Here is a 17,975-nt window from a genome sequence, read left to right as displayed (position 1 = left end):
GAAAAAAAGCCATGTATTTTGATTGCTAAGCTATAAATAACATGTATTAAAATGTAGTCTTATGTCTTTACCATGTTTTATTTTCTGTCATTAACAATTTTTATTTAGAACACATGCTGATTCTACAAAATCCACCTCTTCTGAAACAGACTGCAATGATAACGTCCCTTCTCATAAAAATCCTGCTTCCTCCCAGAACAAACACGGAGTGAATGGCTTTTTTCAGCAGCAAATGATGTATGATTCTCCACCGTCTCGTGCTGCGTCTGTCTCTGTAGACTCCAGCCTTTATAACCTGCCCAGGAGTTACTCTCATGATGTCTTACCAAAGGTGTCTCCATCGAGTACCGAGGCAGATGGAGACCTCTATGTTTTTAATACCCCATCTGGGACATCAAGTGTAGAGACTCAAATGAGGCATGTATCTATTAGTTATGACATTCCTCCAACACCTGGTAATACTTATCAGATTCCACGGACATTTCCAGAAGGAACTTTGGGACAGACGTCAAAGCTAGACACTATTCCAGATATTCCTCCACCTCGGCCACCGAAACCACATCCAGCTCATGACCGATCGCCTGTGGAAACGTGCAGTATCACACGCACGGCCTCAGATACTGACAATAGTTACTGTATCCCTACAGCCGGGATGCCACCGTCACGTAGTAATACCATTTCCACTGTGGATTTGAACAAATTGCGAAAAGGTCAGCTCTCACTGGCTTCTACTGTGTTAGAGGTTAATGATAGAAAGTCTGTTTGTCTGAGTATTTGTTCTTTGCAGCATAGTATGATGTTAAATGATAGTCCTTTTTTCCTTCAGCTCTACAGTTACCCACTCATGTAGCGAAGACATCAGATGCTTAGTAGATCGTGGGAAGGGTGTTTGTGCATGCAGCGTGTGCCTGAGTGCGTGTTCTGCTGGAAGGGAGAAAGACTTGGAGTTTTTCACCCCTGAAGAAGTATGGCCTTAGTAATACCTCCCTGCCTCAGGAAGCGTGCTCCCCTCTTTCCTGCTTTCCATGTATCCTGGGTGGGTAGACTCTACTGGGGCAGAGGAGCAGGAAATGGACCAGCCACAGACCTCTCCAAGCCATCCCTTTCCTGCATTTGTGTGCCGTTATGGCCGCTTCTGTGTCACATCTGCTGGGCTCCATTTCCTTCCTTCCTTGATAAGCACCTTATACGTTGTGTCTAACAAGTATACTCCGTTCCAGTCATGCCATTCTGCTTTTGTTTGATTTTATTTACTTGTAAGGCTCGGAATCTTCTCTCCCCTTACTGTAGCCACTTCACTTAGTCCTATACCATCTCCTAGAGCCTGCCAAAAGTTACAGACCTTGAGAGGAGAGAAATTCAGTCTGGGTTACACTCTGAGGTTCTTAAAGTCCTAGAAATAGAAGGCCAGAGTTTAAGATGCATATACCCTAAAAACTATGGGCTGGTGTTTCTATATTTTGTGGTAGAGTTACCCACCTGTCCTAGAGAAAGTAAAGATTTCATGCATCATAACAGGGAGACTTTACTTAGCCATTCAATACCAATTTCTGATTCTCTTCATGAAGCGGCTCTGTAATCTGATTACAGGTTAGTGAGATATAAGTTAGGCCCAAGGTAGCACAGAAGATGAGAAAAGAGAAGTATTTTTTTCTCCATCTTTAAATAACCCATCTCATCCTGGGCTTAGGCATTCATTCGCTGTCGAATTCAAATGCTGGTACTGGTTAGCATATTAGTGCTGTCTGCATTTTCTAATGACTTAATGTGCCCATTCGGGATATTGTTCTGTGAGCATCTTTTCAAAAATCTGTGTGTGTGCATGCATACCTGCACTCATGTGTGTAAAGAGAGCGAACAGAGACCATTCTGAGAACTGGTAAAGATGGGGAAAAATGCTGATCATTTGTTTTCTATTTTAGATGGTAGTTCTCAAGACTGCTATGATATTCCACGAACATTTCCAAGTGATAGATCTAGTTCACTTGAAGGCTTCCATAACCACTTTGTAAGTATAATTGACCTTGGTGTCATCAAGTGTATTTCACTGTCAGGATCTTCACACTCAGTGCCCTGAGACTAAATAAGGTCATGAAATACAAGTCCCCTCAGATCCATATGAGTAGGTGTGACTTACACTTGTGTTTTCCTGTTTGATAATAGTTTTCTGTTTATTAAAAGAAATGTATGTGTGTTTTAGAAAATCAAAAATATATTGACAGTGGGAAGTGTATCAAGTGAAGAACTGGATGAAAATTATGTCCCAATGAATCCCAATTCTCCTCCACGACAACATTCCAGCAGTTTTACAGAACCAATTCAGGAAGCAAATTATGTGCCAATGACTCCGGGAACATTTGATTTTTCTTCATTTGGAATGCAAGTTCCTCCTCCGGCTCATATGGGCTTCCGGTCCAGCCCAAAGACCCCTCCCCGAAGGCCAGTTCCTGTTGCAGACTGTGAACCACCCCCCGTGGATAGGAACCTCAAGCCTGACAGAAAAGGTGAGGAGGGCATGGCATAGTGAAAGGGCTGGGGGACGTGCCAGCTTAGATCTGCATTTGACTGTCATGAAATCCCAAATGGAATTGGGACTAGAAATTCTGAAGTATTTCTTATTACCTCAGTTATCAACTTAAGTGCGGTATTGCTATTTGTAGGTTAATCATTGTTACATGTTGATGCCCAGGTGAGATTTCTGTCTCCTGTCTCTAGAGCAGAGGTTACAAACTAAAATGCTCACAAGGTTTGGCAAGGAACAGGAGAACATTAGGAGAAACTGGAATGCACTTGCCCATTCTAAATGGAGTACCTAACTGTTCCTTGGCTGTAACCCTTTCTTGACTTCTGAAAATAATATGGGCAAGTCATCTGATGTATCAAGAGAAGCTGGAAATTTCATTTCTATGTGTATCGTCTTTTGATTTTTGAGTTCGATCAGGTTGTTTAACTTAAAAAACAAAAACCAAAAAAACACCGCAGACCAAACCAAACACTCCTACAGGCTAGATGTGGTCTTGGCTGCTGTTTTGTAACCTCTTCTCCAGAGTATAGAATATAAAATCAGACTAGAGGTTATTAGTGCATTTGACGTAATTCTTTAAGAACAATGAGGCTGCTTGTACGCTCTTTCCAGTCTGTCCGTATAACAGCTTCTTTAAAAATGGTTCTGCCTTTGCTGGGATATAAATCCTTCTAGTCTGTTCTTTCATACTGGCCTTCATAAGTAACATTAAATTCTAGAGTAGCATGGTTTTTTAAGAATTCAGTATAAAAGAAACTCCAAACTGGTAATACATACCCAGGTTTTTAAATTTGGGGTTTGAGTGGTTAAAACCCAGACAACTAGCTGTGTTGCAGCATGCTGTCAGTGTGATTTAATCTTGACAACCAAATAGTTAGTATATTGGCTGTGTGATGAGTTGGCACCATTTCTGGGGAATTCAGCACATTTGAAGTCTTCTGTACTGTACATAGCTTTTTAAGGGCATGTAATGACTGTGTAAATGTCTCATTAACCTGAGTTTTTTAGATCATTAATATATTTCTAATTAAGTTCCAATTATGGGGAGTAGAGTCTGAGATTCACTCCGAGTATCTGAACAAAGTGAGTTTTGTTTTGTTTTGCCTTTAAGTAAGTAAGTAAGTAAGGCTGGTCCTGTTCTGAAATGAGAAAGTTACTGGGAACAGAAGCACTCCCAGGGGACCGTCACTTTGCCCTGCTGCCTGCATTTCTGCCCTACAGGAAGTCTTTGCATCTGCTTTGTTCTGTCTCACATTCTTTCCTTCCTTTCTGTTTCCTGCCCCGCATCCTCTGCCTGGTTTCTGCCTTCCAGGAGCTGTGGCCGACAACGCCCCTTTGTGGTCTCACTTCTGCCTCCTGGCTCCTTTATACATGCGTGCAGCTTCTCCAGCTGCTGCCTCCCTCATTGTTCACTCACTGTAGAGCGCTCACGGAAAATTTGATTGCTCTGATTTGTCTTTTTACACCGGGCTGTAGGATGGATTGTAGGCCAACCCATAGATTGGCTGCTGCTGGTCAGCTGCCCACCTTTGGTCTGACAGCTGGAAAGATAGTCATGCATAACCCCCACGGCCACCCAGACGGCCCCAGCAACAGGGCTATAATCAGGGATGGTTATCTTAGAAAGGGTGTAAGTATCATAGGCTTTTTATTTGACAACTTTTCCTTATGCTTCTTTTTGTCCTCATTGGTCTTTAAATCTATTTAGGCATTATTAGTCATTTTCTTTGCATACAAAATGCAAAACTATGTTTGGAGATGCATAGATTTATAATTGAGTTCATAGTTTGCTGAAGGATTAAGGCCCAAGTGTCATGAACTCTTAGCAATATTGAAATATTCATTCGTAATGCTAAACTGGTTCTTTACTTATTACTTAGTGCACGTGAGCAGCAGATCTCTACTTTTTTTTTTTTAAGATTTATTTATTTATTTTAGAGCGTGAACGAGCATGTGAGCACACGTGGGGGGAGGGGCAGAGGGGGAGACTCTTCAAGCAGATTCCCCGCTGAGCACGGAGCCCCACAGGGGGCTCGATCTCACGACCCATTAGATCACGACGCTTAGCCAGCTGAGCCACCCAGGTGCCCCAGCAGATCTCTGCTTTTTAGCCCCAAATGTAAGTTTGATATCTGGAAGTCCTACATGTATGTGGAGGTAGTATTGTTAGGGTAAGTGTTCAAAGCACTGAGTCCTAACTTCTGGTTCCAGGTTTTTTATTTGGTATCTAAACTCAGATACAAAATGAACTGAGAAAGTACCCAGAATAAAATAATAGTTTTTGGCAAAATCAAGGAGAATAGGTTTAGCAAAACAGAGGAGGTTACTAAAATCATAGTAATGAAAAAAAAATTGCTTTTCTTTTAATACTGTTCTACTTTTTAAATAAATATGATACAAGAGAAAACATGAGAGACTAATTTAGCAAACTTTTCAACTCACTTTAGGAAGTTATGACTATTCAAGAAAAACACAATTGAAAACCCAAATTCAGATCTTGGAGCAGTTTATCTTTAAAAACTTAAAACTGTAGGGGTACCTGGGTGGCTCAGTCAGTTAAGTTTCCGACTTGATTTTGGCTCAGGTCATGATCTCAGGATTGTGGGATCAAGCCCCACGTCTGGTTCCACACTCAGTATGGAGTCTGCTTGGGATTCTGTCTCCCTCTCCCTTTGCCCCTCCACCACCACCATCCCCCTGCCCCTGTCACGTGCTTGCTTACTGTCTCTTGCTAAAATAAATAAATATATCTTTAAAATAAATAAATAAAAATAAAAACATAAGCTGTAAAACAAATGTCTTATTTGGTCATGAAATTCTTTACATGCATAGCATCAGATAAGTCTGTTTTACTTTCAAATTTTGTGACATCAGATACATGACTCAATCTATTGCAGTATCTCTTATTAACTATACCTCATAATTAGCAAAACTGATTCTATCAAATATGACTTGGTTAGTTTTAGAGCCCAAATAACTAGTTCAACACCCAATATAACCAGTTTTTGTGATTGTCTTCTTTGGAAGAGTCCACAATAAATGAGTGACATTCTAGTCTTGTTTATACCCCCAATTATAGATGTCAGCTGCTGTAGTTAGTAGTACAGATAAGTTTTTCAAATACTTCTCAGTAATTGAAGCTTCAGAAATGCATAGATGTTCTAAACACTTATGTTTAATGTCTTTTCATGGACCCTTTTGCCCATCACCCAACTTGGTGGTAGCTATGTTTTCACTCCTACTATTTCTGTCACAATAGTATTTGTTACGAACCAAGTTTTATGTATGTTAATAGAGGAGAAAAGCATAATTTACATATAGTGTATTAAATATAGGAAAGCAGATGAGTCCTTGTAAATGCAGGACAAATTATGTTTTGATTGCTTCAACTGAAAGTTACATTTTAATTGAAAAGCAAGTTTATAAAGTTTTGGAAACTTCTGTGAGATATCTATTGTGGCTTCTCTTAAAGTAAATCATTACCTGAATCTACTGTATTTAACCACTGCACTGATCTAGGCCCCCTGCCCCCATCGAGGCTCCTAACATGGCGTGGCAGCCATTTGAGCCGTAGATGCTGTCTTTCTACTTTGTTTTGTTTGGCTTTGTCCAACCACGGCTTTCTGCAGTAGTTCTGAACATTGGTTATTGTATTGATTTTGAAAAAGCAGTGCAAGTTTACTTCTGGTGTTTTTGTACATTAGTCATATTACAGTATCTTCAGGTGCACCTCTTCACTTCAGTATAGGAAGCATCCAGAAGTCCAGTCCAGACAAGCTTTCCTAGATGGGTCTTTTTGACACAGTTGACATATTTGCTCTAGACATTTTTTCAAGAGATCTTCTGAAGTTTTTGAATGTGATTAAAAGTTAACATACTTTTTATTTCTATTTTTTTAATTAACATGCATTTTAAAAACTACTTTTATACTATAATAAATGTTTGGGAGATGGATGAATGGCACTAGTAAAAATAACTAGATTTTAATAAACAAGTATTAAGTTTGAATCTCAAGTCAGATTTTTGGTTTAAAGGAAATGCAAATGGGGTACATTTATGGGGTGCCTGGCTGGCTTAGTCAGAAGAGCATGTGACTCTTGGGGCGCCTGGGTGGCTCAGTCATTAAGCGTCTGCGTTCGGCTCAGGGCGTGATTCCAGAGTCCTGGGATCGAGCCCCGCATCGGGCTCCTCTTCTGGGAGCCTGCTTCTCCCTCTTACACTCCCCCTGCTTGTGTTCCCTCTCTTGCCGGCTGTCCCTCTCTGTCAAACAAATAAATAAAATCTTAAAAAAAAAAAAAGAGGAGGTGAAACCTATCTTATTAAAAAAAAAAAAAAAGCATGTGACTCTTGATCTTGGTCAGGGTCTTGAGTTCAAGCCCCATGTTGGGTGTAGAGATTACTTAAATAAATAAAAGCTTAAAAAAAAAGAATGGATTGCATTTTTGTAGCATAGCCTTTACGTGCAGATTGTTTCTCCTAAATATTCTTTACCTTCCAATATACAAGTATCATTATTATATTCTTCATACAGTCAGACCATTAAAACAAGTGTAAAAGTTTTTCAGTATACCACCTAGATTAGTTTTTGGAATTATCAGAGTATAATAATGTTGCGAATTATCTTTCTTGTTTCTTGCTTTTTGAGATGCCTAATGGAGATAGTATAATCTGTAAAACTGCAGAAGAGTAAATCATTTAGGCTAAGTTAAACCTGTAGTAAAACAGAAAATAAGTTGTCCACTTTGTGTTGAATTTGTGTAAGCAGTACCTATGAAAATAATACTTGGTAGTGTATGGACTTTGCAGAAAAGATTGCCTCTGCTTATTTGAAACATGACCTCATGTGACCGCCTTGACCATATTTGGGATGATCAACTTTTGAAACAACATTCAGTTGCTCTTTTCTTCCCACTTGAAGGACAAACAAGAAATTATGATATTGATCAGATTAAACACGACCAGCTTTAAGAGAACTGCAGTTCATCAACATAGATTTCAGGGCCTAGCAATTATAGGATATACCCTTTGCTAGGCCTTCAGTTCCCAAACACAGGAAGAAAAGGTGGCTTCACTGACGAAGCTCCCTGTCTAGTGGAGGAGGTAGAAAAGTAAACACATTATCATAATTGGCGTGGAAGGGGCTGTGGTTGAGGTAAGCTCTTGGCACTGTTATCTACGCTCCCCTGAGGAAAGTCTGAGAGGGTGAATGGCAGTTAAATGATGGTGGGGGGGAGGACGGCAGAGGATCTTTTAGAATAAACAGCATATCCAGATCCTTTAAAAGAGGGCAGATGGGACTGGCTGAGTTGTGAGTGGGAGGGAGGAGGGGAGCAAAGTATGAATGGGGGAAGAAATGCCAAAGGCCTCGCAGGTGCCTGATCCTGAGAGTGTTATAATCCATGCTAATGAGTTTGGGCTTTATTCTGAGTACACCATTAAAGGGTTTTATGCAGGCAAGTAACATAATCAGGTTGGCCCCTAGAAAGCTGTTGTGAAATTTAAGGATATGATAGAAAACAAACCTCAGAGAGTGCTTTGCTCAGTTTTCCAAATCCAGGGTTCTTAAAGCCTTGGTTTAGAAATGATCAAATGAGGAAAGGCATAACGGAGCCCCCTTCCTGGCTTGTATTGGGTCCCTCAACTTGGGGGCTGACCATGGTTTTTAAGGTCTTGAAGGCATTTGCCGTGTAGAGGGAGGTTATTTGGCCATAAACTGTGCGAGCCCATCGCTTTCAGAACAACAAACCAGGTCAGCAAGGTCCCCAATAAAAACAGGAAGGTGTTAAGAAAGGACTTCAGACTTGCAGATTTTTTATTTTCTTTAGGTAAATGAAAACAGACTATTATACTGTCATAAATATAAATTAAAATTTATAAAGTAGAGATTAGAGAGCAAGTAGAATTTAGAGTGACTTGTAAGAGATCTGCAACGGCAGCTGGTAATGGAGGAAACAAAGCAGGTGTGTGGCGAGTCAGAGGAGAAATTGCATTTTAGAACATGCAGTGTGAGGGCCTGCAGAACAGCCAAAATGGGGTGGTCATGTAAATGTGTAGGTTAGGATCTCCAGAGGAAGATCTGAACTGGAGATGAAGATCTCTCAACTTGTACCCCAAATTAGAGAGCACGTCACATGATCCAGAGATTGACGCCCATAAGGGTTAAAGCACAGTAGGAATTTCGCCAGTCGTCAATGCTCTCTGCTAAATGAAATGATGTTGTTTTCTTTGTTCAGAGGTAGTCTGGCTAAAGCCAAGTTGTAATCTACCTTGGATTTAAAAGTTGAGGCTTGAATGAGTTCCTCTGTTTACTCTCAGAATCTAAGAATCAGTGTATCTCCAAAGTTGGTTTATTTTTGCCTTTACTTTATTATCCTTGTTTCTTACTCTTTATTTTCACCCTTTTTTTTCAACAATCAGGAAAACATATAAATATTTGCCAGTAGACAGTAGAGAAGAAGACAGGGTCAAGACAGGCGTACTAACACCTTGGGGCCTTTTTTCACCTTTCTCTCCTCATAAGTAGTACTGAGACGTCATTTGGGTATGACTTTCATCTCTGTCTGGAACATCAATGTCAAATTGAGTTTGGAGGGATATAAAGAAATAAAGCTAACAAGATGTCTAAGTGATTCAGTACAATTCAGTGCCACACTTCCACATTGCACTTTTGGTCCTGAAATCAACCTTGAGCTTTGCGTGGAGCGGAAAATACATATAAATTTTATAAAAAAACACTTTAAAAACCTCACCTGATTCTGTATCTTTGTATTAGGAAAACCAATGAGTACCCTTGAGAGTGCTTAACAGATGGAATTGGTTTGGAGAAGAGATGATCCGTTCAGGGTCGGGCAGTAAAGGATGACTGCAGGGAGCTGTCGGACAAGGGAAGGATGGAATTAGATCACAGGCAGGTGGAGTTAGCAGTCACAGGGCCTTGAATATTTAACCACAAACATAGGTGAAGATACCAAGGGTGTAAAGTTGAGAAATGCGGAGGGTGACTGCTAGGGGAGGAGCCCAGTGACAAATCGGGAGGAAGCCCAGAGCTAAGGAAAGTGGGTCTTTCAGAAAAGGAGGAGGGCAGAAGACACATTGAGGGAAGGCCAGCAAACCAGAAGTCTCCCTGAAAAGCAATTATTAAACTTCACGTCACTCACGGATCAACTACATACGGCATTCAAGTAGATGTAAGATCTTGAACTGAACTGAGCAGTTCAAAACTGACCTCTAAACACTGGTTTCCTAGGATTTTTGATTGCCCAAAGAGAGAGGTAAAACAGTGTGGACAGCACAGGAGCATACACCAGCAGGTGCGAGGCAAGGGGAAACCTTCATTCGGCCTCTGAAATCATTGTTGTGACCCAAGGAAGTCACTTAACCTCTTTCGTTCTTCAGGGGTGTCTTATCCATAAAATGAGGAAGCTGGATTTGATCTGTAAAGGCCTTTTAGCTGTAAAATAAGTGTATTTTTCTGTAGTAACCCTTACCCTCTGCCTCTTACTTTTTTTTGAAGGGAAGTACATTGTTTTGGGGAGTTTATAAAAAGCTGACCTCCTCCGTTGTTTTTAGGAAAGTGCCCTGCCAGCGTGGGCCCTGGATAGGGATTCAGCATTAGGGGTAGGAGTACAGCCCCAAATCTCGTCACTCACATTTTAAACTAGACCTGCCCCATTTCTGAATAAACTCAATGTATTAATTGCCTAACTTAGAAAATTGGTTCATTAGAGAATTCTCACGTTTTATAACCTAGAGATTCATATTTTAAGAAACTATTAACCTTCGGTAGATAAGGTACTAAATATTGGCATTTATTCAGCAAATTCTAATTTTGCCATCTAATAGATGTCGACTCCGTTTTGTAAATGCCAAAAAAGATGAAAATTTGGTGCCATTGAGTAAAAGAGCAGTTGAAATTACTGATTTAAATGGTATTGCTACTATGGCCTCCAGGCTTCCTCTGGGAAAAAGTGAGGCCACTGTTGGATGTTAACCCTGTACTTTTCATGAGGCTTTTCAGCAGCACTTGTATGTGGCAGAGAGTAAATGAAAAAAAAATGAGGGCAACTGGATTTATGTCTTCAAATACTTACATCGAAGCTAGACAGCGAGCAGTTCCAGAATCAAGACATCTAATCCTTGCAAAATGATGTCACTGGGCAGCTACCAGTATCCAGGGGAAGCAAACAGTGGTCTTGGTTTTGATCTTGGATTAGCAAACATCATAGCATCAACCTGCTTCTCTAGAAGGGCTTTTGGTCAGGAGGTCAAGAAGTAGTCAGATTAAGGTCTTTTAAATACCTCCATTAAATTAAGAAAGTCATATAATAGGGAAGTAGGTCTTGGTACTTTCTTATCAGACTTCAAAGAAAAGATGGGCTTTGAGGTCTGACTGAGGTATTTTATAATTTTTTATTTGATCCAGTTTTCTAAGGCATGTTAGAAGATCACTAACATGGCACATGACTTTCCTCCCTTCCCCCAAATAAAGATAACCACTAACCAGTCTGGTTATCCCACTAAAACCTTACCATCTCTTGTAACACTTGGCTTGTCACACTGTTGCATGAAGCTTCTTTCTTTCCCTTGTACTGAGCATGAATGATATGTAGCAATATTGAAATAGTCTCCACAAACAAACTTTTGTTTATGCTTTTGAGATGTAACATTTCTGCTCAGGGCTCTGTTGCTTTTTTACAGAATCCATTTTTCCAGTTAAAAAATAACATATTAAGAGAGTCTTCTTTTTACCAATTAGGTCAAAGTCCTAAAATTTTAAGACCCAAACCCCATGGTTTAGAGCGAACTGATTCACAAACCATAGGTGACTTTGCTACAAGAAGAAAGGGTATGTACTTTAGTACCGCATGCTGGATGGGGCATTGGGAATTTATTTATTTTGTGATGGTTTTTTTCTTAAAAAGTAAAGGAGAACAGCCTTAAGTAGCGCTGCTGTTGTAAATAAAGCTTCCTAGCACGTTATTTCTAAAGTGAATGCTTCCCGGATTGTGTGTCTTCCCATTGTGTCTTTCCATAGACACGAGTCTACTTGTTATGCCATTAACAGCAGCATGTTAAATTTGGTAATACATGATATTTAGTCTTGTCCTTTTGCATTATTCTCTTAACCTTTTGGACATTGATACATTGTTTCCTTTAAGCTTATGAGCTACTTGTGAGTTCCAAACGCCTCCTTTCCTTCCATATAATGTGGTATGTGTTCTGTTCTGAGATAAAATACAGAATCACTTCCCATGGATTAATTATTTTATGCCATTACTTAGAATTTGACAGCTAAACTGCGTTTAGCCTTTGGGTTTCAAAAAACTGAAACATAAGAGTTAAAGAAATACGTTCACTAAGCACAATATTCTGTGTCTATTTTGAGTGTATAGGTGAGCAAGATTTAAACTCAGACTTAATCTAGTCTTCAGAAAATCACTTTGAGTATTTTGTTTTGAATAGACAAAAATACTTATAAGCCCCAGTGAATCTACATAGTCCTTTAAAATGACCACCTATTTTATAGTTTGATGGTAATTACAGTTCATTAAAAGTATGAGTTGAGTAAAAGTATGTCCGTATACGGACAAAGACTAGAAGAAGGAAACCTAGAAAAATGAAAATTTTTTCTTTGGAGTGGCAGGATGAAATGTAACTTAAATATTTACCTAATATGTTTAAATAGTCTCCTAAATTATAATTAATATTAACATTTAGTTTTTGTTTTTTTGTTCATTTCGTTAATGTCTGAAAAATGTTTCATTCTTGATTTTAAGGGCTGAGAGAGCTCTGTGGTATTTACTAGCATGGTAATTGTCTATTGTAATAATGAGGTAAATAAGCAAAGTCAAATCAAGCCAATAAGAATATTAGTGTTTATTATTATTTAATTTGATAGAGGATATTGTTGGTTAAATAAGCTAAAAATTCAAGGTAATTTTTAATAATGGCCTTCTCTCAGAATTGAGTCTTAAAATATTATTATTGCTTTCTTTTATTTGTTTTCAGACTGGGCTTGAATTAATTTAAAAGATTTGGTCAATTCTTTTTTCAGTTTTTGATTTTAGCAAAGTTTTGTATTTAATACTTTCTGTACATCATTTTATATATATGGGTGTGTAACTGATGCTTCAGTGTTGAAGAGTAGAAATATTTTTACATAGAAGATTAAAGCTCCATATTTTGGGATAAAATTATTTTTTTAAAAAAGGAACTAAGGAAATAGTGAGAAGTATATATACATCAAGTGACTAAAGGAATTGGGTCATGTTACCCTTTCTTCTCGTTTAGTTTATTTTCATAAAATATTAAATTAAGAAGCAACGTGTTGTAATAGAGCTTTAGACTTTGAGTCAACAACCATGAAACATTATTGGATTTAGCTTTTGTCACTAAATCACGTAACGTCCCTGAAGCTCGTTGCATGTGTGAAACAGCTGGTGTTAGGTGTACTCTGGCTATAACGTATAAGGAGAGAGAGAGAGAGAGTGAGGATCTTTTTTTGTGTTCCAAATTTCTGCATACTGAAGCCTCTTTGTCTCTCTTTCATTTCAGCCAAGCCAGCGCCTTTAGAAATAAAACCTTTACCAGAATGGGAAGAGCTACAAGCCCCAGTCAGATCTCCTATCACTAGGAGTTTTGCTCGAGAGTAAGTCTTTGTTTAAATTTTGTACCTTGATTGTTCACTGTAATGGAAAATACCTGGAACAGTGGTTCCCGAAGTATGGTCTGGGAAGCCCCCCTTTTTGGGGTTCTGTGAGGTCAAAACTCTTTTTATTAAGATGCTAAGATGTCTTTTGCCTTTTCCACTCTTGTTCTCTCAGGAGTATTTGCTGGAGTTTTCCAGAAGCTACATAGTATTTGATCATATCCCTGAGACAGCTAATCAATAGAATATATTTGTGTCCTTTTGTGGTGTTTTTTGTTTGTTTGTTTTTATGTGTAAGTCTCTCAATTTTTTTTAATTCAATTAATTAACATATAATGTACTATTAGTTTCAGAGGTAGAGGGCGGTGATTCATCAGTCTTATGTAATACCCAGTGCTCATTACAACACATACCTTCCCCATTGTCTATCACCCAGTTAACCCATCCCCCACCGCCCTCCCCTCCAGCAACCCTCGAGTTGTTTCCTATGATTAAGAGTTTAATGGTTTGTCTCCCTCTCTGATTTCATCTTGTTTTATTTTTTCCTCTCTTCCCCTATGATCCTCTGTTTTGTTTCTTAAATTCCACATATAAGTGAGATCATATGATAATTGTCTTTCTCTGATTGACTTGTTTAGCTCAGCATAATACCATCTAGTTCCATCCACGTCCTTGCAAACAGCAAGATTTCATTTTTTTTTTGATGGCCGAGTAGTATTCCTGTGTGTGTGTGTGTGTGTGTACCACATCTTCATTGATCTGTCCGTGGGCATCTGGGCTCTTTCCATAGTTTGGCTGTTGTGGACATTGCTGCTATAAACATTGGGGTGCAGGTGCACTTTCAGATCACTACATTTGTATCTTTGGGGTAAATACCCAGTAGTGCAATTGCTGGGCTGTATGGTAGCTCTATTTTTAACTTTTTGAGGAACCTGTTTTCCAGAGTGCCTGCCCCTGCTTGCATTTGCACCAACTGTGTAGGAGGATTCCCCTTTCTCTGCATCCTCGCCAACATCTGTTATTTCCTGACTTGTTAATTTTAGCCATTCTGAGTGGTGTGAGGTGGTATCTCATTGTGGTTTTGAGCTGTATTTCCCTGATGCCGAGTGCTGTTGAGCACTTTTTCATGTGTCTATTGGCCATTTGTATGTCTTCTTTGGAGAAAAGTCTGTTTGTGTCTTATGTCCACTTCTCAATTGGATGATTTGTTCTTTGGGTGTTGAGTTTGATAAGTTCTTTATAGATTTTGGATACTGGCCCTTTATCTGATAAGACATTTGCAAATATCGTCTCCCATTCTGTTAGTTGCTTTTAGGGTTTTTTTACTGTTTCCTTTGCTGTGCAAAAGATTTTTATCTTGATGAAGTCCCAATAGTTCATTTTTGCCTTTATTTCCCTTGCCCCTGGAGATGTGTCTAGGAAGAAGTTGCTGCAGCCAAGGTCGAAGAGTTGCTGCCTGTGTTCTCCTCTAGGATTTTGATGGATTCTTGTCTCACATTTAGGTCTTTCATCCATTTTGAGTCTATTTTTGTGTATAGTGTAAAGAAATGGTCCAGTTTCATTCTTCTGCATGTGGCTGTCCAATTTTCCCAACACTGTTTGTTGAAGAGACTGTCTTTTTTCCAATGGATATTCTTTCCTGCTTTGTCAAAAAGTAGTTGACCATAGAGTTGAATCCATTTCTGGGTTCTCTATTCTGTTCCATTGATCTATGTGTCTGGTTTTGTGCCAGTAGCATACTGTCTAGATGTGTATAGCTGTGTAATAGAGCTTAAAGTCCGGGAGTGTGACGCCACCAGCTTTGGTTTCCTTTTTCAGCATTCCTTTGGATATTCAGGGTCTTTTCTGGTTGCATATAAATTTTAGGATTATTTGTTCCAGCTCTGTGAAAAAAGTTGATGGTATTTTGATAGGGATTGCAATGAATTCCTCTAGGTAGCATAGACATTTTAACAATATTTGTTCTTCCAATAACTTGGAATGTTTTTCCACTTCTTTGTGTCTTCTCAATTTCTTTCATGAGTGTTCTATAGTTTTCCGCATACAAAACCTTTGCCTCTTTGGTTAGGTTTATTCCTAGGTATCTTTTGGGTTTTGATGCAGTTGTAAATGGGATCGACTTCTTAATTTCTCTTTCTTCTGTCTCATTGTTAGTGTATACGAATGCAACTGATTTCTGTGCATTGATTTTATATCCTGCCACTTTACTGAATTCGGTATGGGTTCTAGCAATTTTGGGGTGGAGTCTTTTGGGTTTTCCACATAGAGTATCATGTCATCTGCAGAGAGTGAGAGTTCGAATTCTTTGCCAATTTGGATGCCTTTTATTTCTTTTTGTTGTTTGATTGATGAGGCTAGGACTTCTAGTACTATGTTGAACAACAGTTATGAGAGTGGACATCCCTGCCATGTTCCTGACCTTGAGGGAAAGCTGTCACTTTTTCCCCATTGAGAATATTTGCCGTGGGCTTTTCATGTATGGCCTTTAAGATATTGAGGTATGTTCCCTCTATCTCTACACTGTGAAGAGTTTTAATCAAGAAAGAGTGATGTACTTTGTCATATGCTTTTCTGCATCTGTTGAGAGGATCATATGGTTCTTGTCCTTTTATTAATGTAGTGTATCACATTGATTGATTTGTGGATGTTGAACCACCCTTGTGGCCCAGGAATAAATCCCACTTGGTTGTGATGAATAATCCTTTTAATGTACTATCGGATCCTGTTGGCTAGTGGCCTTGGTGAGAATTTTTGCACCCATGTTCATCAGGGACATTGCTCTGTAATTCTCTTTTTTGGTGGGGTCTTTGTCTGGTTTTGGTTCTATGCTGACCTCATAGAACGAGTTTGGAAGTTGTCCTTCCATTTCTATCCTTTGAAACAGCTTCAGAAGAATAGTTATTAATTCTTCTTTAAACGTCTGGTAGAATTCCCCTGGGAAGCCACCTGGCCCTGGACTCTTGTTTGTTGGGAGATTTTTGATTACTGCTTCAATTTCCTTGCTGGTTATGGGTCTGTTCAGGTTTTCTATTTCTTCCTGGTTCAGTTTTGGTAGCTTACGCGTCTCTAGGAATGCATCCATTTCTTCCGGATTGCCTCATTTGTTGGCTTAAGATCATATGGTGTTAAAATTGTATTTCTTTGGTGTTGGTTGTGATCTCTTCTCTTTCATTCATGATTTATTTATTTGGGTCCTTTCTCTTTTCTTTTTGAAAAGAGGTTTTCAAAACCTGGCCAGGGGTTTATCAATCTTACTAATTTTTTCAAAGAACCAGCTCCTAGTTTTGTTGATCTGTTCTGATGTTCTTTTGGTTTCTAGTTCATTGATTTCTGCTCTAAGCTTTATTAATTCTCTTCCCCTGCTGGGTTTAGGCTTTATTTGCTGATCTTTCTCCAGCTCCTTTAGGTATAGGGTTAGGTTGTGTATTTGAGACCTTTCTTGTTTTTGGAGAAAAGGTTGTATTGCTATATACTTCCCTCAGGACCACCTTTGCTGCATCCCAAAGATTTTGAACAGTTGTGTTTTCATTTTCATGTGTTTCCATGAATTTTTTTAATTCTTCTTTAATTTCCTGGTTGACTCATTCATTGTTTAGTAGGATGCTCTTTAGCCTCCATGTATTTGAGTTCTTTACAACTTCCCTCTTGTGATTGAGTCCAACTTTCAAAGCATTGTGGTTGGAAAATATTCAGGGAATGATCCCAGTCTTTCGGTATTGGTTGAGACCTGATTGTGACCCAGCATGTGATCTCTTCTGGAGAATGTTCCATGTGCACTAGAAAAGAATGTGTATTCTGTAGCTTTAGGATAGAATGCTCCAAATATATCTGTGAAGTCCGTCTGGTCCAGTGTGTCATTCAAAGCCTTTATTTCCTTGTTAATCTTCTGCTTAGGTATCTGTCCACTGCAGGGAGTGGGGTGTTAAAGTCCCCTCCTATTATTGTATAATTATCAATGTTTTTCTTTAATTTTGTTATTAATTGGTTGCCTCTATGTTAGGGGCATACGTATTTACAATTGTTAGATATTCTTGTTGGATAGACCTTTTAAATATGATGTAGTGTCCCTCTTCATTCCTGACTACAGTCTTAGGTTTAACATTAATTTATCTGATATAAGGATTGCCACCCCAGCTTTCTTTTGATATCCATTAGCATGATAAATGGTTGTCCACCCCTTTCACTTTCAATCTGGAAGTGTCTTTAAATCTGAAATGAGTCACTTGCAGACAGCATATTGGTGGGTCTTGCTCTTTTATCCAATCTGATACCCTGTATCTTTTGATTGGGGCATTTAGCCTATTTACATTCAGGGTGTACCTATTGAAAGATATTAATTTAGTGCCATTGTATTACCTGTAAAGTGACTATTTCTGTATATTGTCTCTGTTCCTTTCTGGTTTATGTTACTTTTGGGCTCTCTTGTCACTTACAGGATCCCCTGTAATATTTCTTGCCAGGCTGGTTTGGTGATTAGAAATTCTTTTAGTTTCTGTTTGTCCTGGAAGCTTTTTATCACTCCTATTTTCAGTGACAGCCTAGCTGGATAAAGTATTCTTGGCTGCATATTTTTCTCATTTAGCACCCTGAGTATATGATGCCAGACCTTTCTGGCCTGCCAGGTCTCTGTGGATAGGTCTGCTGCCAGTCTGATGTTTCTACCCTTGTAGGTTATGATCCTCTTGTCCTGAGCTGCTTTCAGGGTTTTCTCCTTGTCTGTGAGATTTGCAAGTTTCACTATTGGTGTTGACCGATTTTTATTGATTTTGAGGGGGGTTCTCTATGCCTCCTGGACTTGAATGC

General features: G+C 39.0%; 1 protein-coding gene across 8 annotated transcripts in view; it reads left to right on the top strand.

Annotated features, from left to right (window-relative positions):
• Positions 1-17,975, top strand: part of GAB1 (GRB2 associated binding protein 1) — a 125,215-nt gene that overhangs the window by 93,631 nt on the left and 13,609 nt on the right. For 6 of the 8 annotated variants that reach the window (XM_019804936.2, XM_019804937.2, XM_034661571.1 and 3 more), the window contains 5 exons: positions 109-710; positions 1,923-2,008; positions 2,201-2,504; positions 11,280-11,369; positions 13,079-13,172. In XM_019804936.2, coding sequence (XP_019660495.2) covers positions 109-710; positions 1,923-2,008; positions 2,201-2,504; positions 11,280-11,369; positions 13,079-13,172 — 1,176 coding nt within the window. The remainder of the gene's footprint in view (positions 1-108; positions 711-1,922; positions 2,009-2,200; positions 2,505-11,279; positions 11,370-13,078; positions 13,173-17,975) is intronic. The other 2 variants (XM_019804938.2, XM_034661569.1) reach the window with 1 other exon arrangement.

The sequence above is a fragment of the Ailuropoda melanoleuca genome, chromosome 5 (assembly GCF_002007445.2).
Source record: "Ailuropoda melanoleuca isolate Jingjing chromosome 5, ASM200744v2, whole genome shotgun sequence".
In the NCBI taxonomy this organism is placed as follows: domain Eukaryota; kingdom Metazoa; phylum Chordata; class Mammalia; order Carnivora; family Ursidae; genus Ailuropoda; species Ailuropoda melanoleuca.
The sequence above is the reverse complement of the archived record's forward strand: the minus strand, read 5'-3'. Positions and strand labels throughout refer to the sequence as shown.